Source organism: Crinia signifera, chromosome 3 (assembly GCF_055691185.1).
Source record: "Crinia signifera chromosome 3, ASM5569118v1, whole genome shotgun sequence".
NCBI lineage: Eukaryota > Metazoa > Chordata > Amphibia > Anura > Myobatrachidae > Crinia > Crinia signifera.
In genome coordinates, this window is record NC_139219.1 from 283,912,096 (window position 1) to 283,939,427 (window position 27,332).

Genomic DNA, 27,332 nt, shown 5'->3' on the forward strand with positions numbered 1-27,332 from the left:
GCGCGTTGGATCCATAGCCTAGGCACACTTGCGCCCCGAGGGCTCAACGAATCAGCGGGTTTACATTGTTTCCTATGATGTGTACTCAGATTTCTCACCATAGTTGCGGACTACCGCACTACATTGTTGCGTGTTCTAGCACTTTGCCATTTTCTCCTGCTTTATGCCCTCCTGCTTTATGCCTGCATGTATTGACATTTTTGCGTTTTTTTCGCTTACAGTGGTCATTTGTACTCAGCACCCTTGAAACACTTGCATCTACCCCTGCAACTGCGACCATGTTCTGGATCGCTCCAGCTTTTTCGCTGTTGTTTGCATAGAAGATCACTATGACTCATTACCACTGTACTGGTTATGACTTTTGTATGTTTATTTCTTGTATGCACTTTGTTTATAGGTTTTAGATTTTATGCTTTATGGTTGTCCGGGCAACGGGCGGTGGATGATTGCGTCATCAGTGGGCGCGTCATTCGTGACCGGGGCCGGCAGGATGACTTCACGTGGTGTGGTGTTCCTGATATAGGTATGTACGTTTACTCTTGTATTGTATCCTGATGACGAAGTAATTAAACTTCGAAAACGTTTGATCCAGCTCTGACTGCGTTGATTTATTGAAACAGCCTCCGGGTGCCGCTTGTCTATCTTTGTATATATATATATATATATATATCTACTGTGGCGAATCTGCACTCCATTTCAAAACAATAATTGCCTCGGGCGCCCTCCGTGGAAATTGAAGATAGCATGGGAAAAACGGCGTCACTCCAAAGGACTTTTGAAAAACGATTTTATAAATCCAACATGATCCACATTGCCCCAGTCAACGTTTCCATGTGCAGGGACATCGTTATCAAGACAGCAAGTGGATGCTACAATAACAAACCCGCAGCAGTGTGCGTGTGGAAATAAATACTTACATGTTCGTGCGTGGTCCTCCCGGCAGCCGAGTGAGACCGGAACCCACGTCCAAGGGAAGGCAGGACTCCTGTCCATGACGACATCCTGCGTCCCGTTGCTAGCCCGACGCATATCCTAGCAACGGGACGCAGGATGTCGTCATGGACAGGAGTCCCGCCTTCCCTTGGACGTGGGTTCCGGTCTCACTCGGCTGCCGGGAGGACCACGCACGGACATGTAAGTATTTATTTCCACAAACGCACTGCTGAGGGTTTGTTATTGTTATCATTTTTCGAAAGTCCTTTGGAGTGGCGCCGTTTCTCCCGTGCTATACATATATATATATTTATATTACCCCCCCCCCCCCTGCAGTTGACCAGTGACCATGTTTATACTGCTTTTTCCTCTGTGTTTTAACAGTGTAATATTCTCCCAAGCAGTTAGGAGGGGGCTCCCCTTTCTAAAGTGCCCCGGGCCCCCCGAAGGCTTAATCCGGGTCTGAGAGGTGGTAAACTCTAGGCAGATTGTGATTTATTAGCTTAAGCCAGTGGTTCTCAAAGTGGTCCCGACCTTATCAGCATGGGGTCACGACTCCATGTTGCTGAACATCAGGCTGATGACTTTTCTAATCTCAGTCAGTGATTCAAGGAGTCTGAAATATCGGTTGAATTGTCTGTTATTTTAGACTCTTCCCATCATTTTATGCCTCCATAATACGGTCATGTATGTGTTGTCTGCTAACTACACATGTGATGCGATGATCTTCTGCAGTCACTTGCTGGGGTCCCGTAATTATTTTTATTGTCTGATGGGGTCTCAGAGAAAATAGTTTGAGGACCCCTGGCTTAAACCGTGCATCTACAGATTTATTGTCAGATCTGGCTGCCCCACCTGCTATACAGCATGGTTTTGCCCATTTGAGAAAGATTTCGCATTTGCGATCAACTCTTAATCAGGCCTTATGTACGGTAAACAAATTCTAACCTAAATGTTATATGAAAATAATAGATGGTTTGATAGAGATAAATAGATTGATAGATCTAAGTGATAAAATGGAGATTCGGTAAGATTTATCACTTCAGCAGCCTAAGCATCTGACTGGAAAAATTATAAACACTCAGCTTTGGTATAAAACTCACTGTTTGGCATATTACAACCAGATATCATCTGTAGTGTATATGCTAAAATGACTTTGCCTGGTGTAAGATAAGCAATTAGTGTAACGGTTTTGGGTGTGAACCCACAGCCAGGACCGCTGTTAGGAATGGCCACAGATGGCCACGGCGTACCCTACACTAACTCAATTGACCTCCTCATACGAATGACTGTAATCTGCTGGTAGCTAGGATTACAGTGCATACATGATTGTGTACAGACCCAGTAGCACAGCACTACGGTGCATACATGTTTGTTGTTCAGACCCAGTACGACAGCACTACAGTGCATACATGTTTGTGTACAGACCCAGCAAGACAGCACTACGGTGCATACATGTTTGTGTACAGACCCAGTAAGACAGCACTACAGTGCATACATGTTTGTGTACAGACCCAGTAAGACAGCACTACGGTGCATACATGTTTGTTGTTCAGACCCAGTACGACAGCACTACGGTGCATACATGTTTGTGTACAGACCCAGTAGGACAGCACCACGGTGCATACATGTTTGTATACAGACCCAGTAAGACAGCACTACGGTGCATACATGTTTGTTGTTCAGACCCAGTAAGACAGCACTACAGTGCATACATGTTTGTGTTTAGACCTAGTAAGACAGCACTACGGTGCATACATGTTTGTGTACAGACCCAGTATGACAGCACTACGGTGCATACATGTCTGTGTACAGACCCAGTAGGACAGCACTACGGTGCATACATGTTTGTGTACAGACCCAGTAGGACAGCACTACGGTGCATACATGTTTGTGTACAGACCCAGTAGGACATCACTACAGTGCATACATGTCTGTGTACAGACCCAGTAGGACAGCACTACGGTGCATACATGTTTGTGTACAGACCCAGTAAGACAGCACTACAGTGCATACATGTCTGTGTACAGACCCAGTAAGACAGCACTACAGTGCATACATGATTGTGTACAGACCCAGTAAGACAGCACTACAGTGCATACATGTCTGTGTACAGACCCAGTAAGACAGCACTACAGTGCATACATGATTGTGTACAGACCCAGTAAGACAGCACTACGAAGCATACATGTTTGTTGTTCAGACCCAGTACGACAGCACTACGGTGCATACATGTTTGTGTACAGACCCAGTACGACAGCACTACGGTGCATACATGTCTGTGTACAGACCCAGTAGGACAGCACTACGGTGCATACATGTCTGTGTACAGACCCAGAAGGACAGCACTACGGTGCATACATGTTTGTGGTCAGACCCAGAAGGATAGCACTACGGTGCATACATGTTTGTGTACAGACCCAGTACGACAGCACTACAGTACCTGGTAGAAGAGAGGAGAGATCTAGGAAGTTTATGCAGACTCTGCATTCAGTAGCTGTTTCCATGGCGGTGACAAACTTCTCAACAAGAGTTCAGGGCATCGCTCTATAGTCCTGGGCGTTACTCCCAGCCAGATAAACCTGTTGCCCTCTGTATGCATATAACATTGCATTGTTTTTATATATATATATATATATATATATATATATATATATATATATATATATATATATACAGATACAGATCAACTCATCTGTATTCTGTGCTCTATCCACATGAGTTTCCCTGTTTGGAATGTTACTCAATAAAAGTGATTTGAGGACAAATAAAACATTATATATATTTTGCACCCGCAACTAAAAGGTCCATCTCAATGAATCAGAAACTATCACTTACAGTATCTAATACATTCTATAAAATGATAGCTCAAATGTGATTGTTTTCTAAATGTCCCCTTATGTGTATGTGGTATCTTCTAATCCAAAATAGGGATGGCCCTTGTCCATTGACCATCGATGGTTTATGGTCGATAAAGAATAGTTTTTCCATTGATGGAGGAGAACCAGATGGTTCCAGCATAAACAACTAGGTTTTTGGTTTGTTTTTAGGCAAGGGGCCAGAACACAGAACATAGCCCCACCCCCGACATCCGTAAAACCCCGCCCTCATCATTTGATTGGCCCACAGGATAATCAGTCAAAGAAAATGGATGACCATTGATAGGTAAAAACATCAATGGTCATCAATTGCATAGTATGACACTATGGATGGCAAAGGCAACTATGGCCATCCCTAATCCAAAATATACTTACATCATACAGTACTTGCTTGCCTGTGCAGGGTGCAGGGACAGCTGCACATGAATACACTCCGCCACATATGTAGTGATTTACATTATTAAGCCCATACTGCTCACTGTGTGATCTCCTCATCCTGCCCACGTCACTAGGAAGCAGGTAGTACGCTGAAAATCTTCCCACTCTTCTGTGGGTGTGGGGACTACCTATAAAATTGTCAGGCTCCTGCCACTTGTGAAAAACTCATGTCGACATTTTAACTGTCGACCTACTCATTGCTGACCTAATGCTAATGCTTGTGTCAACCTTATGATCTTAAGGTGCCCATACACTAGTAAGATTTATCTTCAGATCTGGCTGGTTGGAGCAAAAACATGGTTATGGATGAGTGACAGTTTGTCGGTTTTCCAGCATTTCCAAGCAAATGGTCAACTGTCATTTGCTCTCATCCATAACCATGTTTTTGTTCCAACCAGTCAGATCTGAAGATAAATCTGCGTGTGTATGGCCACCTTTAGTCACGTCGACCTATTCCATGTTTCAACCTAAGTATGTCGACATTATGAGCCATACCCCTATATGCTGGTAGTCATATACAAGAGGTTAGAAATTGCTGCAATAATGACAACGACTATGGACACTCTTCCACCTTCTGCACTTCTGACACTCTTTGCAGATGGAGAACTTTATCAAACCTTCTACATAGGACAAGATGAATCGCCCACTGCAAACCAACCAGTCTCTAGTCTAGCTATGTTCTACTAGAATGTACTAAATAAATGATAACTAGAATCTGATTGGTTACTTAGGTGGAAATTCCCACTTGCCCTCTTGAGATTATTTGATAACTTTCACCCATGTGTACAACACGTCTCACCCTGAAAAAACACAAGGGGTGGTGGAGCGCTACACAAAGAGTAAGTATGTTTGACCAATTGGGTATTACAAATATTTTATTCTTACTAATTAAAAATTCATTATCTTAAAAGCAATTGCATAAATTGGTATACAATAAAAGTATACAGCCTGAAATGGGATACACATAGTTTGAACACATATACATACAGTATGGGGTATCTCACTTGTTCCTAGGGTTACTCTCCCAGATTGGACAGTCACAATCTCCCAAATAAGTTTTGGTGGAAACTGGGGTGGCGGGTCTCCATATATCTGCTGGAGGTTTTTTGAACCTGATCCAGATTTTGTGGGGATCCCAAGGTTCCAGTCCTTAGTCAGGTGGCTCCAAATAAATGGCAGGTGGTGGTGTCCCTTGTAATGTCCAGTACAAAACGTCCAACAGTTGAAAAGATTGGGAGGGGGAGAGTTGGTCCAAGTGAGAATATCTTTTTTTGTAATCCCAAGGTAGTCAGACTGTACACGCTCGTCCTGACGCGATATCCTTTGAAAAAGTTGTCTGTGGACAACGAAACGCGTCAGGCCGAGCGTGTACAGTCTGACTACCTTGGGATTACAAAAAAAGATATTCTCACTCGGACCAACTCTCCCCCTCCCAATCTTTCCAACTGTTGGACGTTTTGTACTGGACATTACAAGGGACACCACCACCTGCCATTTATTTGGAGCCATCTGACCTTTTTGTAAAAAAACTGCTACAAACCGTATTATTCACATTTTGGGGCTATTTCAACAAGCCCGCAGCAGATAATATTGGCCCGATCCACAATGCGATCATTGATAACATTGCACAGATGTATCAATTATCACACACAGAGACAGAGCTTGTGAGGAAATTCTGTCCCTCCGATGCCACTCTGTAGCCAAATTGGGGTATTGTCGCATGTGCCGCCAAAGACATTGCCATCGCTATCCCCCAACCAGCACCCCACCTCCCCATAGCGGTAGGGGAGTCATGATTAGGGCAGCCAAAAGTGCTGCTGGGCCCTGGTTAAAAAAGGGGCGAGGCTGTAAAAAAAAAAAGCATGCATGTGCTGAGCGGAGGATAGAGGTTGTGCTGCAGCAGCAGCCTGTCCTCTCTGCTCTACTCTGCCCAGTTTGTTGCAATGGGGAGGGGGGGAGCGGGACCCGAGCCCCTCCGGCACACCAGGGTCCGGGTAAAAAGTACCCCCCCCCCTCTCAATGACACTGGTCGTGATGATCATCCACTTTGGCAGGGGGGCAAATATTGGTGCATATTCTATAGAAGTGGACAAGTGAATGAACCACCTATGCTCACCCGTGGTAGTCCACCAGGTAACCAGCGCCTGATTAACCAATAGGCTGATTAGGCTGCAGCCTAGGGTGCCAGGACTTCACATACAACAAGCAAGAATGACATTTAGGTGTGTTGTATAACATGTAATGGGCATTGCAGTGTGTGACAATATGTTTGGGCATTACTGTGTGTGGCATAATATGTTTGGGCTTTACGGTGTGTGGCATAATATGATTGGGCATTACGGTGTGGCATAATATGATTGGGCATTACGGTGTGTGGCATAATATGTAATGGGCATTACGGTGTGTGGCATAATATGTAATGGACATTACATTACGATGTGTGGCATAATATGTAATAGGCATTACGATGTGTGGCATAATATGTAATAGGCATTACGATGTGTGGCATAATATGTAATGGGCATTACGGTGTGTGGTATAATATGATTGGGCATTACGGTGTGTGGCATAATATGTAATGGACATTACGGTGTGTGGCATGCTATGTTAGGCCCCACAGCGCTATCATTTAGTTGTTTTGTTAAAAGTCAAATTGATGGCACCGTCCATGAGGCACTGACTAGGGCAGTGGTGGCCAACCTGTGGCTCTTGAGCCTCATGCGGCTCTCCCCCTTGTAAAGTGTGGTTCCTGCTCCCACTGCTGTCCGCCGCCCACCGTCTGTCCCAGTCCCCCCCTGCTGCCGGTTCCCTGAATCCCTTCTCCTTCTGAGGGGAGGAGAGCGCGCATCGCGCATCTCTCCTACCCCTTACTGTGCATCCTTGTGACTGGGCCGTCCGCCAATCAGAGCTCATGGGCCAGCAGCCAATCAGGAGCCGGCCAGCGAGCTTCGATCTGGTCTGCGGCCCGCGCTGGACCTCCTGCGCTGGCCGCGGCTTCCAGAAGCAGAACACGGACGCGGCTACAGGAAAATGGCCGCCGGCTCCCTGCACTGAGGACATGTACTCAGTGCAGGAGGCCGGCGGCCATTTTCCAGTAGCCGCGTCCATGTTCTGGAAGCCGCGGCCAGTGCAGGAGGGCTGGAGGAGGTCCAGCGCGGGCCGCAGACAGGGACTGGGTAAGCTCTCTCTCCCCCCTCCACGCTACCCCCCAGCAATATCTAGCACTGTGGGGGCATATCTCCCCCCCTCCCCCCAGCAATATCTGGCACTGTGGGGGGCATATCTGGCACTGTGGGGGCATATGTGTCTGGCACTGTGGGGGCATATGTGTCTCTGGCACTGTGGGGGAATATCTGGCATTGTGGGGGAATATGTGTCTGCCACTGTGGGGGCATATCTGGCACTGTGGGGGCATATGTGTATCTGGCACTGTGGGGGCATATGTGTATCTGGCACTGTGGGGGCATATGTGTCTCTGGCACTGTGGGGGCATATCTGGCACTGTGGAGGCATATGTGTATTTGGCACTGTGGCGGAATATCTGGCACTGTGGCAGAATATCTGGCACTGTGGTGGCATATATGGCACTGTGGGGGCATATCTGCCACTGTGGGGCCATTTGTGTATTTGGCTCTGTGATGGAATATCTGGCACTGTGGGGGCATATCTGGCACTGTGGACATCACATTGTGCGGTGTAATGGGCAACATGGTATGGGGCGTAATGGGCATTACGGTGTGGGCAGCATTGGGTAATTGCCATCACAGTATGGGGTGTAATGGGCATCAAGGTGTGTGGCATAATGTGTCATTAGCATCACAGTGTGCTCTCATTTTAATGGGGCGTAGCCCCCTACGACGGTGTAAAGAGCACCCGTAGGGCGTGATGAATCACCTAGTTCCAAAAATGTTTGTGCCAAAGCAGCTATAATGAGTAAAATAAACACATTAACCTATTGGAAAGAAAACATTTATTATATACATTGAAAACATCTCATATTGTGCTTTCATGTCTCTGACGATGATGTCAAGAATTCCAAAATCTTAAATATTTTATTAAGATGTTTATTAATTATCGATTTGGTGCAGTATAAAGAAAGATATTTAAACACCCATCAGTCCAAACCACTGAGTATTGTGGCCCATATATATATTTCTGCTTGTTTCCGATTCAGACCTGTAGTACCGGTGTGCCGCTCTTCTGGGCACCTGACGAGGTGCATTACTGAATAACCGATTATACAACCAGGGAGCCAATACAACAGACTTAAGAAACCTCACAGCACCCATGAATTACCCCCCGGCCTCAGATTACCATAGATAAAGTATATATCCCACGGCGATCCAGCCAATGGTTGTGCATTACTAGTACGTTAAGTAGGTTAGCTAGGAAAGGTATTGATGCTCAAGCAAAAACAAAGTCTTAATAAAAGTGTCTGAAAGCTCATGTGCTTTCAAAGGACACTCCCAATACCTGAACATCTAGAGGTAACTATATAACGAACAGCACTGGAACCAAAGCTCTAGTAAATGTAAGATGAAGTTCTCCAATGCAAGATGTCAGGTTCTTAACTATATTGCCAGAGGGCAACTGTGAGTGCGAACACTGGGGTGTATGTACTGAGCGGAGTCCAGCGCTACAGCACTGCCTTGCAGAATTATCTTCAGACAACCTGAGAATCGGACTCCAAGTTCAGCTTGTTCTGCATGAAAGAAGAAGAAGGGAATTTAGTGTTGTGCATGTACTAGTATAAGGATTAGTGCACAGCATTGCTTTAACCCAGGGATAGGCAACCAGATATGGTGGGGGGTGGGGGGGCGCTTGGCATACCTTTTACCTTAAAATAAATGCATATTACTCTTAATCTCGTACCAAGCTAAATGAATATGTTTAATAAATGAAAGAGACACCTGTAGGTAATATAATATCAGTAATATAGTAGGTCTTTTAATGTGGGTGGGACATACTAAGGCAAAATGCAATAACATTCCTGTTTTGGGGTGTTTTCACACATTTAAAAAAAAAAAACATACATACTATCTCCAGACTGCATGTTTCAGCACTTTACATAGATATTTGATAGATCAGGGCCCATAGAAGGCCACCACAGAATAGTCCATAGTTTTGTTTTTATCCATTCTTGTGCCCTGTATACTGTAGATTCTGGATACCCCATGTCAAGGGCAGTAAATTAGCCCCTTAACTTAATTTAGCTCCACCATGTGTCACAGTAGGTACTGTATGGTAATTTATTTAAAAGCCTTACTTTTTAATCTGTGAATGTAGAGTTAATGTGACTTGCCAAAAAGCTCCTGTTTTTACATATGTTGTTTTTCAAGTGTCCTCCTCCTCCTCTTTCCATGGAACCCACTGTGGTTTAAAAAATGTTGTGTAGTGCTATCAGCGCCGTAGCTAGGGCGGAGCCAGCGGAGCATGAGCTCCGGGCGCCGAAATAGAACAGGGCGCCGGAGCCGTGCACTCTGCCGCTAGCTCCCCCAGCTCCCCGTTCACTTCCCCGCTGTGCCTAGCTGAAGATGGAGCCCCCCGCTGGACCGCTCGCCGTTATCCTTGGCAACGAGCAATTTAAGTCCCCCTTGGCAATGAGCAATTTAAGTTCCCATTTGCAACGAACAATTTAAGTTCCCCTTGGCAATGAGCAATTTAAATCCCCCTTGGCAACGAGCATGAACCCCCTGGCATCAAGAATGAAGGTAAGTGGCACTTATGTGTCAAATGTGTAATGGGCATAACGGTTTGTTATATAGTATGTAATGGGCATTACGGTTTGTCATATAGTATTTCATGAGCATTACGGTTTGTTATATAGTATGTAATGAGCATTACTTTTTGTTATATAGTATGTAATGAGCATTACTTTTTGTTATATAGTATGTAATGGGCATCATGTGTGGCCTTACGTGTAATTGGCATTACGGCATGTGGCTTTATGTGTAATGGGTATTACAAAGTTTGCTGAAATGTGCAATGGGCATTACGGTGTGTGGTATAATGTTAGGTCACGCCCTATTTTTGACGTGCAAGAGCCCCGCCTACTACAAATGGGGTGAGGGGTCCCGAAATATGCCCTTGCTCTGGGCACCGTTGCCCCTATCTACACCACTGAGTGCTATTAGACAATGATATACATTGTCATTAGAAATCAGACTTTATTGAGGGACCAGATGTATCCAGCTTCAAAAAGCAATAAAAAAGCAGAGTGATAAACAGCCAGCCAATAAGCTCCTACCTGCCATTTTTCAATCCCAGCCTGTAACATGGCAGTTAGGAGCTGAATCTACATTTTATCACTTTTTGAAACGTGATACATCTTGCCCTAAAAGTTTTCCTTGGCTCTTTTTCTACCATTTTTGTTGTTAGTGCCTGAGAGAACTTTTGCTTTCTCTGGACCCCGTCCAGTTTGTTGCCCACAATGATACCAATCCATAGAGTCACAATGTTTGTCTGTTTAAAACAGGCTTCAATTTTTAATCATTCAACTGATTAAAAAGACTGAAGACCAGTGTAATGCTAATTCTAGAAAGCAATTGGTATGAAACATCACTAGAAGTATCCAATTATTATAATTTTTGACGGTAACAACAAACCTGTCCAGGGCAGTTAGAATTGGTGTGGTATGGGACTCCGACAGTCGGGATCCCGACAGTCATTATCCCGACGTCGGGATCCCAACTGCCCGGAGTCAGACAGCATGGCTCACGCAAAAAAGCCCCTTGCAGGCTCGCTGCACTCGCCACGCTGCGGGCACGGTGGTTCGCTATGTGAGCCACCTATTCTATTCTCCCTCTATGGGGGTCGTGGACCCCCACGAGGGAAAATAGTAGGTGGCCGTCGGGCACCCGGCTGTAGGCGTTTTGACAGTCGGGATCCCGACGTCGGGTAAACGACTGTCGGGATCCCGACTGTCGGGAACCTGTCCGGCACCCTTTAGAATACATTTGTAGATTAAGAAATATTAAATCTGTTTTCACAGTTCCTTAGCCTAATGCCATCCGAAATTGTGGGTCATGAGACTACAAAATAGGCAGGGCTCTCCCTTCTCTCTCATTTTGGAACCTTGGTGTACAGTCATGGCCAGCAATTCTTAATAAATCTGGGATTTGTGTTTGTGTCCATGTTTTGATGGTGTATTGCAGTGCATTGGCTTGTCAAGTCGAGTTTCACCTGCAATTTTGCCCCTAGTAAATCTGATTTGCAAAATCGATGGCAATTTGCTGAAAAACATTAAATCGACCTTTAATAAATTTCCCCTAATTCAGGGGTGGCCAAAGCGATTCTCGGGATCTACCAACGGTCCACGTTTTCCAAATCACCTAGCTGGTGTACAGATGTGCAGTGGCAAACACAGGATTTTTAGAGGGGAGGTTTCCCAATGTAATCCAAAATCTCCCACTCTGCAGCGCATTGGAGTAAGTACAGGAGTCTGGAGGAGCGGTAATAGCCTTGAAAATTGTTCTTTTTATACACTGGATACTGTTTGTAATACAGTATTAATATTTAACAGTACAGATGGTCTATAGTATAAGTGGTCAGGAAAAGGTTAAACATAGCATAATAAATAAATACACAAACGTAATAGAACCAGTACTGCACTTTCTACGCTTGCAATCAGGGCCGGTGCTAGGGTGTCCAGCGCCCTCCTGCAAACCATACATTTTGCGCCCTTTCACATTGCCATTGCAACAAGCTGCAGTCCGATTGTGGGAGTGTATGCAACATGCCATCCTATGGAGGATCTCGGGTACATGTACATGTATGCATACACCATCTCAGTGCTGTGTCCGCAAAATGTTGCAGGCACTAAAGGTGCCCATACACGCTGCGAGAATTGCATACATTATGGGCTAGATCGCATTGCATCGTACGGTGTGTGATGCGATCCGAAAGCAGTACAAAAAGTATGTGCAGCACTCGTGACTGAGGGGGAAAGGAGGGGAGAGAAGGAGGCGATGGAAGAAGAGGGGAGGAGATAGAGGGGGCGGAGTGTTGAGGACTGGCAGCGGCACTGGCACAGCACACTGAGAAGAGGGAAGAAAGGGGAGGCGGCACTGCCTGTTTGTCATTTGATTGACAGCTGACAGGCGCAGGGAGCAATGGGTAGGGGGCAGATCCGGACATGACATGTCATCCAGGCATTCACAGACAGCGCTACATGCCTCAGCTCAAGTGTCAGTAAGGAACTGGGGGCAGGTCGCAGGAGGAGGACAGTGTGTGCGCAGTGCAGGGAGCTGCTCAGCCTCTCCATACTGCCGCACGCTGTCAGACAGGTGCTGCGGGCGGTGTGCAGGAGGCAGTGACAGTGAGGGCTGAGGCAGCTTTAGCAGAGCAGGGAGGGAGACAGCGCCTTTTCAGCATGGCGCCTCCCTGCTTTGCAGGAGCTGCTGAGTGGGTAGCGCCGGCCCTGCTTGCAATCTCCCACTTCATGGTAAAGCTCCTGTCTCTTCCTCCTGGGAGCTGCTCTCTGTTCCAGTGAACTGATTCGGGTCTCAGATCCACACATACAGTTAATGTGGTAGAAGAAGCTGGTGCGCTAGGCATGTGCACCAGCTGATCTCTGTCCCTCACACTGGATGATGTGGCACCAGCCCTAGTAATCATATCATATATCATTGTTATTGTTGTCATAATTTAAGGCACTTGTCAAGAGGAGGGTGTTTCTGGGCAACCAGAACCCCCCCCCCCCCCCCCCCCCCCCCTGTGTTTGCCTATGCTGTAGTCATTACTAACTGTCACATTGTCAAACATGCTGCATTCATTCCTACTATAGATCCACAGCTTGCCTGAGACAGAACTGTTGGTAGATCTTTGGCCACCCCTGTCCTAGGGTCTCAACCTGCATAAAACATATCCCAAGAGGTACTTCATATTAGTTTAAGGGGGTACTTTAGTCTGTTGAAAATAACTCTGAAGAACATTATATTGTTTGTAAATAATAAAATAAACAAAACTAATGAGAGTGGTATTTAAATACCTATAAAATCGCTTGGCACAATTTCATTAAGAGATGGTTTGAAAACTTGTATCCATACAAGAATAATTACATAGTATAAAGCAGTATAAAACAAACACACCAGGGTTTTGGGGTAAGCGTCTAGCATCATAAGGGGGCGCACTGTAAAATGAAGGTTAAGAAACCCTGTTGTGGACAATATCATGCTACAGTAATTTACCTCCGATGCCTCCAACAGAAAGTAATGCATCAGGGTCCAGCCACATGTCTTCCAATGCCTTAAAATCTGCAGGAAGAATATCAGAGGAAGATGCCAACTCTGCCATGCTCAGAACAAGCCGATGTGACTGGATCATAAGATCCACAGTATGCCAGGCTCTGAGACATATACCGAGTGGTAGCTTCAGAGAATGTTCCAGTTTACCCAACAGGGAGACCGTTAGAACCTGGAGACAAACACAGAACAGTATAAATAAATTGAATGATGGGGAGAATGACATAACAAACGGCAGCAATTTCTTCTACCTGCTTCTCCCAGTCCAAGGTTATGGTCAACGTGGTGACATTTTTTGCTCCATACAAGCCCAGCAGAATCCCACCATTATCTAGCACTTGGAATGAGAGCTGAACAGAGAGACCCCAGGGCTTATTGTCCTTCGCTGGGAACACTACAGGTGACAAGAAGTATGGAGAGAGTCACACGCTACAGTGTTTGGGAAAATAACTATTACAGTATTGGTAGAAATTCAATATACTGTACACATGAAGCAAAAAGAATATACTGTAAAATATACACTGTAAAATGTTTCAGAGAAGGGCCTGATTCCGAGACAGACGCTCCATCCATGGGGTTTTCCCAACTACTTTATGGTAATGCAGGGATCTGCCTGTGTGTACTGCATGCGGAAGCCCATTCCATCAGAATCCGACATTCCATATCCTGATCTGACACGGAGGTCGGCCATGACACTTCCATGACAGTCCTATAATATCCCCATGAGACAGTTCCAGGGCATTAGCAGGTTACCGCATCCACGTCACTGAAAGAGTGATCCGTCGACAGACAGATCATTGCCTACACCCTAGCGATCTCTGCTTGCGTGCACGTGCCTGATCCTGGCCATATACAGACAGCGATATCTTACTTTGGTGTATGCAGCTATTTGCGAGATCTGCACAACTCAGGCACATTGTATGGGGACTATGTAAAAACCGGACCCGGACTAGACCCCAGACCGCCGTACCGGACATCAAAATCTGCAGTCCTGAGCTTGTAGTGTCCGGTCCGGGGGGTGTCCTGTCCGGGGGGGGGGGGTCTTTTTCGGGGAGTTCCCTGTGATAGCTATCACCAGGGACATGGGGAAGTGGAGATTGTAGCCTCCCCATGTGGTCCAGACCATCAGGTTTTTGCTACATGCCCGGACCATACAGGGAGGGTTTATTCTCCCCCTCCTCCACTCCCTGGTGACAGGTGTCACAGACAGCCCCCACGGACAGGACCTCCCCAGACAGGACACCCCCCGGACCCGACACTACAAGCTCCGGACTGCAGATTTTGATGTCCGGTCCGGGGGTCTTGTCCTGGTCCAGTTTTTACCCATACCCCATTGTATGGAAACCTAACCTAATCTGGCTGCCATTTAAGCTTTTTGATAATAGTGCCGATTTACCATAGATGTCACTGCTTATTGCAGTAATACAAAATCAGTTATTGCTACAAATTAACAAGAAAATGTTGCAGAGTAGGTGTAGTATACGGGGCCTGATTCAGAGCTGGACCAAAAGCAATGTTGTACATTTGTTCTACTGCACATGCGTCAGAGTCGCACTGCGCATGTGCTGCAATGGAGAGACAGAGAGATCATAGGGTTCCGCAGGGGTCTGATTGTGTGACCAGTATCCTTCCAATGCTGTATGCTTTGCATAGATGCCCAGCAGAGCCATTGCAAAGTACTTAGTAACTCAGGGTTGCCGACTTTATTATTCTCCTCTCCGGGAGAAGCCCGAAGAGGAGAGTTTCAGCAGCCGCTCAGGGGGCGGGGCTTAAGAGTGACATCACTAAGCCCCGCCCCATGATGGTAAAACACAGAATTCACGGTTCTCCGTGGAGGGGGCGGGGCTAAAATGACGCGATTGTGCCGTTTTAGCTCCGCCCCCTCCTCTGAGACCCGAGGATTGCGGCATTTTAATGCCGCGATCCGGGGGACAGCGGGAGTCCCCCCTGAATCCGGGAGGGTTGCCCACCCTTCCGGGGGGCCGGGAGGGGGTCCCGATTTTTGGGAGACTCCCGGAAATTCCGGGAGGGTCGACAACCCTGTAGTAACTATGGACCTTATTCCTTCTTAGATGGACAAAACCATGTGCACTGCAGGTGGGGCAGATGTAACTTGTGCAGAGAAAGTTAGATTTGGGTGGGGTTTTACTTCAAAGTGAGATCTATATTGCAGTGTAAAAATAAAGCAGCCAGTATTTGCCCTGCACAGAAAAAAAATAACTCACCCAAATCTAATTCTCTCTATACCTGTTACAGGTATAGAGCACATGCACATGCAGTGCATATGGTTTTGTCCATCTAAGAAGGAATTTGTCAGAAGGAGTGAATCAGAATAAGTCCCTGTGTACCCATACATTTATGAGAGTCTTGACAAATAGATAACACTAAACATTGGTCAAATAAAAACTGAAATACAACTCAAATAGTGACAACTTACAGGCCGGTTTGAAGATGGCATAGCCGTGGGCAGGAAAGAAAGCACCTGGCTCCTCGTTTGTAAAACATCTCCGGTTCTCATCCATTTCCATTGCATTATCTAGGGCTTTTGTGTTCTTTTTCACCCAGGCCCAGTTACGCATACAGCCATCCAGAGTGGGAAGCAACTGGGCAGAGAGAGCACATAACCTGCATCACTTACACAGTCCTGGATGTTACTCCCATAGAGGGTAATTTATTAACATAGATATGTGCTCTATATCATAACAACCAATCATATGCCTAACTAGCCTTTGATTGGTTAAAGACCATTGTTGATTGACTGGTTCACATTTCCAACTGTTATTACTGAATAAATCATAGAAGGTTTAAAAGAAGAAGACTAACATTTTTTTACAGTTGTTCGTTCAATAATATTTTTAGAAAGTAATAAATCTGAGTGTTAGTATTATTAAAGCAATGAGCTTCTAGTTACATGACAGGATCATATGCTGATGCAGTACCGGCCTGAGAAGCTGCATATTGCTGTCCACTGGAAGATCACCCAGGATGATGCGGAGTCTTGAGTCCACCTGAGTCATGAGTTCATTGTTCACGTGATGCGTCAGCATCACCACAATCTCCCCATCCACTCTCACATCGATTGTGTTGATAGCACTGTCTACAGTCACCTGAAAGACAAGCAAGCAGGAAGAAAGAAAGCGACTGTTGTATTTACAATGTGATCTTTTACAGAACCGATATGTTCAACAAACTTATAGAATGCACATTTTCAGCTATTTTTCTGTAATTTTTGGCCTCCAAATTGCTGGATGTGATAATGGAGGAGACCAGGGCATAAAGAAGGTCACACAGAGGTGGGGGAACTCATTTCCTTATGCCACCTACAGGTAATTAAACCCCATCCCCTCCCCCCATTAGGCAGAGATGGGGCCAGTGGTAGGGTTTTTGGCACCCCCCTGCAATCTAGAATGCTTTCCTGTAAGAATTACTGTGCAGGGCCCATGTGGAGGTTAAAATGTTCTACCTCACCCTTAGAGGTGGTGGAACTCAGTTCCACCCTGTTCCCCCTGACTTTAACCCCTGGAGGAGACACTGCTGATGAATGTGTAGTGATGCTTCTGAGGATGCTGGCAGAGTGCCCATGGAACCTGCACTATGTGATTTCACTGGTGTATTACAGGGATCCAATGCTGTATATGTCAGGACAATGGACAACTACAACCAGCATCGCTGACTGATGGTGGTATCATGGGGGCATGGGCAGAAAGACGCTTCACCTAATCAGTGCTTGTTCAGCCCCAAAAAGGACCGGTAATATAAAACACACTGCTCCTATACTGTGCTGTGCAAGTTACCGGGCGCTTGGCCCTGATCACTTATCATCGGATATGCTCAATGTTCTAGCAATACTTGAATTCTTTTAATCTATGGATATCCTTAACTAAGCCCCACGAGCTTAAGGACTTATTCCTATACCCGGACGCAGGTAATTTTATTACATATATGGACAGGATACTGTGCCTATTATAGGCTGTTAATTCAGTGCTGCTAATTTGTCTGTCCATTGTTTCCCCTCCCCCTTTCCAATATTCATTTATTTTTTTATTATTTTTCTCTGTTTATTTTTTATTTTTATTCTTTTATCATTTTTCATTCACATTTTTTATTTTCATTTTATTATCTTTCATGATTTTTCATTTCGTAGTAAATGTTCATGTGTAGGTTGTGTTAACAGATGTAAAGGATTTATATTAGTGCGTATTTGCACAGAATTAACTGTATTTGTGTACCAATAAATTTACTAAAGTACATTGAGTTTTCTATTCACTTCAGCGCCCCTTGCTAGCTGTTTTTTGTTCTAGCAGAAAGCCTAGTGCCTATAAACATTGTCCCAGCATATACACACTGGCATCTGATTACGGCAATGCCCCAGTGAGCGATTTCCCACCTTCATCAACACCAATCATTTGTCCCTATTTCCAGGTATCAGAGAAACCATAATTGGGAATTGGTTACTACACGCAATCCAATCTTACCTTCCTCCATTTACCATCGCTCACATTTGGCCCCCACTTGGAGAGAACCATTTGTCCATGTCCATTGCTCATCTGCACCTCCAGACGCTGCTCTCGGACTGCCAGTACAAACCAGTTTTCTTTCCCAACATCTCCATAGAAAATGATGCCTTCTGGATCAAAGGTCCGGAAATCAAAGGAGGAGAGATTACTGTAGAGTAAAAGACGGAGATTACAGAGGGGAGGGCACCAAATGGCCACATAGCAATATACATCCAATTACTACAGATATAACAATAATAAATACAATTCATCCATCACTGGTTTCCTCCCACATTTCATACTGGTAGATTACTTTCTAAAATCAACACTAGTGAATGTGTCCATGTTGTAGGCAATATGGATTGGGAGATCCACTGGGGCAGGGACCATTTAAATTGACATTATTTAAAAAAATCTATCGAGTAGACTGTATTGTGATGATGTTTGCTCTTCATATACCAATGTCCATTTAAATGTATGAAAATACTGTGAATATTATTATTATTATTAAATATTGAATCACTACAATGCATGTAATCGCAGTCTAGCGCATACTGTAGGTAAATCCCGTCCTGCTGAGCGAACGCCCACCGCTCGAATCCCCTCGGTAGCATGCTAGGGGATGTGTATGCCAACACATCCCCGCGCATATTCAGATCGCCGAATTCAGGATGGGCGCGGATGTCATGTGACATCAGCTGCCCGACCCAGGGAGGCATCGCCAATCCTGGGATTTGCACATATTCACGCATGTGCGAATCCCGAACATTGTGGACAGGACCGAATTTGGAACCTAACGAACGGGTCTGAATCGGAGGGTGTGGTATAAATCCCCGACGGTCGGGATTCCAACAGTCATTAGTCAGACGTCGGAATCCCGACTGCACAGCGGGGGGAGCGCAATGAAGCCCCTTGCGGGCACGCTGTGCTCGCCACCTATTTTATTCTCCCTCTATGGGGGTCGTGGACTCCCACGAGGGAGCAGTCCGGATTCCGACGTCGGAGGAATGACTATCGGAATACCCACTGTCGGGGAGCCGTCCGGCACCCGAATCGGCTCCCTAGTAGGATCACCTAGCAAGCATGGGAAAAACAGTGGATAGCACAGACTGAGGGATCTGTGCTGAGGTCACCCTGTGTGCGGGCCCCTTAACTGAAGCTAGTAATATACTGTAGACAATATATCACAGCTTCATAGAAAACCAGATAAAAGCTCAAAGAAATTACTTTACTGCAGTAACAGAGGCTCAGATTCTGTACAACCAGGGCCACTGAAAGCACAGCCCAGCCCTGGTAAAATAATGATAATAATAATTTGCTGGTGGTGCGGGCTGTGGCCGGCAGCTCACCATCCGGCGGGTTGGACACTCGCTTAGGGACAGGCTGCTACTGCAGCTGCCTCTATCCCCCGATCAGCACACAGCACCGTCAGAACCAGGCTGCTACAAAATACTCACCCACACCCCTCTTGATGGCCCTGTGTACAATATGAATGTTTAAAGTGTTGATAAGGAACTGCTATCAATAACGCATACATACAAACATATATATACAGTACACACACACACACACACACACACAGTATATAAAAAAGAATAATAATCCATTTACAAGGTGCTATAGTAACAGCAGGCACTCGGCATCTAATTAGAGATAGGGATGTGCAGAGATAGGGATGTTTTTGTGTTCCGTAAAACACGTTGGGTCTGTATCTTGGGCAGTGTTTTGGATCTGGATCTGTTCCAAAACACCCCTATTTTCGTGTTTCGTGATTTGTGTATCGTTTTTTGGGTTCTGATTTTTTTTTTTTAAGCAGAAAAACTGCTAAATTTGCAGAATTTTGGGGTCTAGTGAACCATACTTGCCTACCTGACCCTCTCCATGAGGGAGAAAATTCTCTGTTCCTGGACTTCCCTGGTAATGTATGATTGCTATCACCTATGGTGAGCTAGGTAATTGATAAGAAAGGTGTCACCACAGGTGATGGCAATCATACATTACCAGGGAAGTCCAGGAACAGAGCATTGTGTCCCTCATGCAGAGGGTCAGGTAGGCAAGTATGTACTGGACCTATGGGATAATGCACTACTTACATTATAAGGAAATTAGTAGCCGCTGAGGATTTCTGTGAAAGGTACTTATGTAGTAGCAGGGCGCCCACTAAGCAATTTGCAACATATGTATGCTAGCGTAGGGAAATCGCATCGCACGGGCCATTTTAGTGCCGTGCAATGCGATCTCAGTAGTTAATATGGCACTTCTATATTGGTGGCCTTTACGCAATTTGCTTAGTGGGCTATTCTGCGTAAGAAAATGGCATCACATCGCATATCCCATTTTAGTGCCGTGCGATGTGGTGCGATCTTCCTAAGTAATTTATTCACTGCTCTCCCCGGGCTTATCGCATCGCATGCCATCGCACCTCACGCAAAATCACATGCGATCGCATGCGTTTTTATAGGGTACGATGCCATTAACTACACTGCAATGACATGCAATGAGGTTTTTAGGCACCCCACACTATCTACGCCACCCCGAAGCGTGGCGAGCGCAGCGAGCCCTGCGATAGGCGGCAGAACGCGTCCTCTCGAGCTTTTCATAACCCTACTATCCACGTCGGTGTGGAGTTGATTCTATATAGTGTGGCGAAAGCAGCGAGCCACCGATCCCCAACGCTAATTGCATAACGGCCACCAATATAGAAGTACCATATTAACTACTGAGATCGCATCGCACGGCACTAAAGCGGCCCGTGCGATGCGCTGCGATTTCCCTATGCTAGCATATGTATGTTAATTGGGCGCCCTGGTACTACATAAGTACCCTGTGATCATATAACAGTATGAAGCTGTAGGGTGAGTGTATTGAATATCCATATTTATAGTTATGTTAACATTATTCCTTACTTACCTCTCACAACATTGCCACATAAACATCATTGATTAATGTAAATGTTGGTTATATACATTTATTATACCTATCTAAAATACCAATATTATTATATATTATAAATAACAGAATGCAGCTTTCAGAGGGGTGCACAGTCCGTCCCTCTAAGTGCTGAGTACTATGCACACTACAGAGTGGTGCCAGGGTCAGCTTTCATCTCTGTAGTTCATCATCCCCCTGATCACATGACATACTCTCCGTACCTCAGCCACACACTACCCACATGGCGCATCCCAGATGGTTAATGAACAGAATGAGATGTTTGATACCTTGTTAAGTCGGAGAGTTGGAATTCCAGGAGCAGAACATTCTGTGCGTCTCCATTCCCCAGGTACAGGGTGTCTGTGGATCTCACTGGAATTCCAGCCAAACAGGGGACCTGCAAAACATATGCTCAAGTAACCACTTGTCTGCCAAAGACTAGCTTATGTCTGACAATGATTAGTGAGGTAGACACTGGAACATAGTTGCATACCCTCCTGCATTCTGCAGGAGACTCCCTGAAATAGCAGCAATCTCCCTCTCTCCCTCATTAGTTTAGCAATCTCCCTCATTTCACCTAGCCCACGTCACACTATTATAATTTTTGGGAAAAAACTAATGAGAGACAGATACGTTTACATTGAATCATCAGTACCATTTCCCAGCACTTTACCAAGTATAGTAGCTCTTATGCTTTGGGGATTATCTACATTTGGATCTAATGTGAATGATGTGCTATCAATATGAATACGAATTGCCATATTTTCGGGATAGTAAATGTCAAAAATAAGTGTATTTCTGGATACAAATACACCTATTTTTTACAAATTTCCTTTAGTAAATTTCCCCCATAGTCTGCAGTTCTACAAGATTAAACTGCTTATTACTGATGTGGTTCAGCGACTTTATTAATAATGGTACTTGTTTCCTATTGTGGTGGTTGTGTCGGAAAAAATTGCGTCGGTCGCGACGGGTGCATACCAAAACGCACACGACGTGACCGACGCGATGTACCCGATTTCTCCATAGGCTTCAATGTTAAAATAATTTAACATTGAAGCCTATGGAGAAATCGGGTCCATCGCGTCTCCATAGGCTTCAATGTTAAATTATTTTAACATTGAAACTGAGTACATTTAACATAGACAAAAAAAGGTAAATGGCCCAATATGGGCCATTTCTCATTGGCTATGGCCCCGGCATGTGTATAAAAAATAATGGCCCCCCATTGTGGCCGCCACCCCCACGATTGACGCGAACCCGAAGCGCGGCGAGCGCAGCGAGCCCGCGAGGGGCGGCGGTGCGCGTCCTCCGACCTTTTCATTCCCCTACTATCCACGTCGGCGTGGAGTTGAGAATATATAGTGTGGCAAGCGTAGCGAGCCACCGAGCCCGAAGCGCGGCGAGCGCAGCGAGCCCCGCAAGGGGACGCGGATACCTGTGAAGCCCGCGAGGGACACCCCTCGTGGCATTGACAGGTATCCGCGTCCCCTCGCCACGCTTCGGGCTCGGTGGCTCGCTACGCTCGCCACACTATATATTCTCAACTCAACGCCGACGTGGATAGTAGGGGAATGAAAAGGTCGGAGGACGCGCACCGCCGCCCCTCGCGGCCTCGCTGCGCTCGCCACGCTTCGGGTTCGCGTCAATCGTGGGGGTGGCGGTCACAATGGGGGGCCATTATTTTTTACACACATATGCCGGGGCCATACCCAATGAGAAATGGCCCATTTCCCATTTTTACCTATGTTAAATGCACTCATTTTCAATGTTAAAATATTTTAACATTGAAGCCTATGGACAAATCGGGTCCATCGCATAGGCTTTAATGTTAAAATATTTTAACATTGAAGCCTATGGAGAAATCGGGGGCATCGCGTCGGACGCGCATAGGCTTCAATGTTAAAATATTTTAACATTGTAGCCTATGGGGAAATCGCGGGCATCGTGTGCCTTAAAGTTAAGGCACACGATGCCCGCGATTGTGGCCGTGCTAGGAAACAAGTACCTTAATAATATTCCTGGCATAAACCTTGCTTGTCATATTTTATCCCTTGTGTCAAGGGCTATTTTTCAGCAGGCTCCAGCAGGAACTGAGGCCCTTATTCTAGTTCACTCTTTCTGACAAAATATTTCTTAGATGGACAAAAATCCCAAATTCCTAGTGGCAGTCCTGCCTCTTGTTGTTTGGTTGCCATCACCTGTGGGGAGATAGTTAATTGACAAGAAGGGTGTTTCAACACAGGTGATGGTGCTATGTAACTTCTGTCAGCAAATAAATATATTTTTGAAAACTTTTATAGAAAAACCACAGTAATATTTAATGAAATACAGGAATGAAAGCTAGCAGGGCTATTTTTCAGCAGGCTCCAGCAGGAACTGAGGCCCTTATTCTAGTTCACTCTTTCTGACAAAATATTTCTTAGATGGACAAAACCATGTGCACTGCAGGTGAGGCAGGTGTAAAACCCCACCCAAATCTAATTATCTCTGCACAAGTAACACCTGCCTAACCTGCAGTGCACATGGTTTTGTCCATCTTAAGGTGCGTACACACGGGGCAATATGATCGCTGGCAATATATTGCTAGCAATATATTGCTCAGCAATCATATTGCCCCGTGTCCCGTTTTCATCTGCGACCAGAGATGGTCGCAGATGAAAATTTAAACACTGCCGGGGGAAGAGGCAGGGGATGTCGCTGGTCGGAGGAGCATGTTCCTCCGACCAGCGACCATTCAGGGGCTGAAAACGGGAGCGCGCACCCGGCGATTTATCGCTGGTGCACACTCCAATCACTGGCAATATGGTCGCTCAGCGACCATATTCCCAGCGATTTCAGCCCTATCGCCCCCGTGTGTACAAGCATAAGAAAGAAATATTTGTCAGAAAGAGTATATTGACCGTTCTTTGGTGCTGCCACCATTTATAGTTATATAGTTAATTGTCAAAATAAATGTTGACATTCATTTTGAAACGCCAGCACTTGTGTCTGTGTCTTTATTTTAGGTTAAGTTATTAGATAAGTTAAGGTTAAGGTATAGGTAATTTGGTAAGTTTTAAAGTGTGGGCCTGGAGATACCCGATGGTGAGTACATGGAGTAACTATCGCAAAGATATAAACAAACAATATGTATATTGTAAAATATAACAACATTTATTAGATAATATAGAGGTGCATGAGAAGACATACAACCAAGGTGGGCATATTATAAATGAATAAATCTAAAAAGGAATATACTGTATAGCTGATGTTTATATATTTATATATATATATATAATACATGTTGTTATATTTTACTAAATACATATTGTCCATCTTTACCTTTGTGATAGACCAGGGGTCAGGGAACATTTTTTCCTTTTACCCCAAAATATATTTAGCTACGCCGACGTTACCCCCTTGATTGAAAGGAAGGAAATCACATAATTGTATACACACTGTACCCTCAGAAATTGATGATACAGTATATCCTGCTAGCGCGGTACACAGCCTGGCAGACATTGATGATGTTAATGCCCCCCCCCCCTAGACTAGAAATGGGTATACCTTTACAGGAGACTATAACCAGGCAAAGAAAATCAGCGCTGCAGCAACTTGGACTCCTGATGCGCTGCACTGCGTCAGGTCCTTGTACACTACAGTACTGTAACACACACAGCCGGGCATCTATATATAGATTCTATATGCAATGAAATGAAATTCCTGGAGGTAATGGACGGTCGCACTGCATATAGATTCATATACATGCCGAGCTGAGTCTCGGCAGCGCAACCGTACATTTCCCACAGGAATTTGATTTTTACCCCATTTGGGGTAATTTACCCCTGTTCCCTGACCACTGTGATAAAGAGATACTCCAAGCATCTATATACACAGCTACTATCTTCATATTTATCGGTATATCCAGCTTGAGTCTACTTTTTCAAGCTCACCTAGTAGGTGCACAGGTGTATTCATTACTTACTGACATGTGATAATTATTTCATGCGTGATTGTGTGAGGAGACCTGAAAAACATGCACTGTTGGGGGTCCTTGTGGACCGAGTTTGGTATCCACAGATATAAATGAATAAAATATAGCAAATTTTACATAAACACATACATTCTGTTAGACAGTTTCACTGTATTGTTTTATTACCAGTGACTACCAATGCACAATGTTGTCACTGACATATGATGTACTTTATTCCTTGTGCATTATATAATTATCCAGTCAGAGCGGATTATTGTGGAACCTTTAGTGAAATCAGTTGTATTGTAGCAGAATTATGATATTAACCTTGGGATTTCATTATGGGATACGGTCGGTAGGTCGGCACCACTAGGTCGACATACTGGAAGGTAGACAGGGGTCTAGGTCGACATGGCACAATGTGGACTGGTGGTTAGGTCAACACAAGCATTAGGTTGACATGGTTTAGGTCTACAGTCAAAAGGTCAACATGGGGTTTTTTGAGCCGACAGGCGGTATTTCATGCCCTACCATCCAGTAGGGCATGGTGGGAGATAAAAATAGTGTGCCAGGCGCAGCGAGGCACCGTGCCTGAAACATGGCAAGGGGACAGGGTGCACTTAAAACTGTGTCCATGACGACATTCGGGTCAAAAAACAGTGAAAACCCCATGTCGACCTTTTGACTGTAGACCTAGACCACAGGTCTTCAACCTGTGGCCCTCCAGATGTTGTGGAACTACATGTCCCAGCATGACCTGACAGTTTTGGCACGCTCTTATAGGAAAAAATGTGGCAATGCATGCTGGAACATGTAGTTTCACAACATCTGGAGGGCCATAGGTTGAAAACCCATGACCTAGACCATGTCAACCTAGTGCTTGTGTCGACCTAACCACCTGTCGACCTGGTGCCATCTCAACCTAGACCCCTTTCGCCCTTCCAGTATGTCGACCTAATGACTGTTGACTATCTTTAGGTCGACCCAATGATCCCATTCCTTCATTATTACATTGAGCAACATAGAATAAGGCCATGTACCTAATATAGCAAGTCAGACATCAGCACAGTGCGCTAAGCTCACTCGGAAATAGAATCCAATAGCAATCTTATACAGAAAGTCAGAAACTATAATATTTAGAAGCTTTTGAAAGTGTAAAAAAAAACAAGAAAGAAAATCAACACGCAAAAAAGATCAAAGTGGACCCAAACGGACAATACAGAGTACATTACCATACTTATTTCTCATAAAATGTATACGGCTTCTATCAGATTATTACTTGTGCACCAGTGACACATATCAGACAAGACAAGTCCATCAAAGAGAAAATAAACAGTGGGGATATTTATAAAGGGGTTAAAATACAGATGTGTAAAATAACCCAGCAACCCGCAGCAACCAATGTGAAATCAGCTTTCATTGAGAACTATTATTTGATTAGTTGCTATGGTTTGTACCAATGTGTTACCTGTCCTGTGTGATCCTGGTTGGAGTCAGATAATGGATTTCCTGCTGTAAAATCTCCATGGGATAGCAAGAATAGGATGACAGGAATGAGCACACAGCTGAGGAGTCTCATTGTGAGTGTGAATGGCTGTCACATGCTCACAGTCTCTTATATAGTGATAGGAGGGGACTTGGGCTTATGTTCCATTTTCACAGCCCAACCTTGGTTACGGCCATAACACAGTCCTGGAATCTGCCTCCTGCAGATGTTTTCTCAAGATTCGTTTAACCCTTCGCCCATGTGTAACTGCCTGCACCTGTGTGAGTTTGCTTGGAACCTGAGGGTGAGTTTTGTATAATCAATTTTGACAAAGAGGTTCCTAAAGGCAGTCATGTCCAAACTGTGGCCCTCCAGCTGTTGTGAAACTACACATCCCAGCATGCCTTGCCATAGTTTTAGCATTACCTAAAAGCAAAACAGTGGCAAGGCATGATGGGACTTGTAGTTTGCAACAGCTGGAGACCATAGTTTGGACGTGCCTGCCAAAAGGATACGGTCATTGGGTCACCAGCAAGTTGTTAGACAGTAATTAGGACGACATTTACAATGAATCATCAGCACCATCTCCCAGCACTTTTACCAAGTGTAGTAGCCATACCTCCCAACTGTCACGATTCCGTCGGGACAGTCCCGATTTCGGGGTCCTGTCCCGACGTCCCACCCGCGGCAGGCATTGTCCCGCTGCGGGGGGGTGGCAGGTTGGGAGACCCCCCAATGTAGTAGAATAGACGCTGTGCGCATGCGCACAGCGTCTATTCTCGTATGAAAATGAGGTCGCGGCTAATTAGCATAAGCCGCGCCCTCATTTGCATACGCCACGCCCACCTTTTCGGACGCTCGCGCGGCTTCGCCGCGCGAGTGTCCCTATTTCTTAACATGAAAAGTTGGGAGGTATGAGTAGCTCTTACTAACGGCTTTAGCGCTCACCTACATTTGGATGCAAGTCATAAT

General features: G+C 45.3%; 2 protein-coding genes across 3 annotated transcripts in view; both read right to left on the reverse strand.

The window, feature by feature from the left end:
• LOC146062747 (uncharacterized) overlaps nucleotides 1–3,472 on the reverse strand; it is a 37,341-nt gene extending 33,869 nt beyond the window's left edge. Inside the window, exon 1 of one of the 2 annotated variants that reach the window (XM_083174785.1) lies at nucleotides 3,377–3,472. The gene's annotated coding sequence lies outside the window, so the exon portion shown is untranslated. The remainder of the gene's footprint in view (nucleotides 1–3,376) is intronic. The other variant, XM_083174784.1, reaches the window with a different exon arrangement.
• A 4,826-nt stretch (nucleotides 3,473–8,298) lies between these two features.
• On the reverse strand, nucleotides 8,299–26,492 carry SHBG (sex hormone binding globulin). The gene is made up of 8 exons (XM_083178314.1): nucleotides 26,343–26,492; nucleotides 21,207–21,316; nucleotides 17,968–18,157; nucleotides 16,432–16,599; nucleotides 15,930–16,095; nucleotides 13,744–13,886; nucleotides 13,439–13,664; nucleotides 8,299–8,952 (listed from the first exon to the last, which is right to left on the reverse strand). Exons 1-8 carry the CDS (start codon nucleotides 26,451–26,453, stop codon nucleotides 8,822–8,824), a joined length of 1,245 nt encoding a protein of 414 aa, XP_083034440.1. The 5' UTR covers nucleotides 26,454–26,492; the 3' UTR covers nucleotides 8,299–8,821.
• Between the last annotated feature and the right edge of the window lie 840 nt (nucleotides 26,493–27,332).

Coding starts and splice junctions, on each gene's coding strand:
- SHBG (XM_083178314.1), bottom strand. CDS start 26,453: ATGAGACTCCTCAGCTGTGTGCTCATTCCTGTCATCCTATTCTTGCTA. Junction 18,158..21,206: donor CAACTCTCCGACTTAACAAG/GTATCAAACATC, acceptor TTTACTCTACAG/TAATCTCTCCTCCTTTGATT. Junction 16,096..16,431: donor ATATGCAGCTTCTCAGGCCG/GTACTGCATCAG, acceptor CTCTCTGCCCAG/TTGCTTCCCACTCTGGATGG.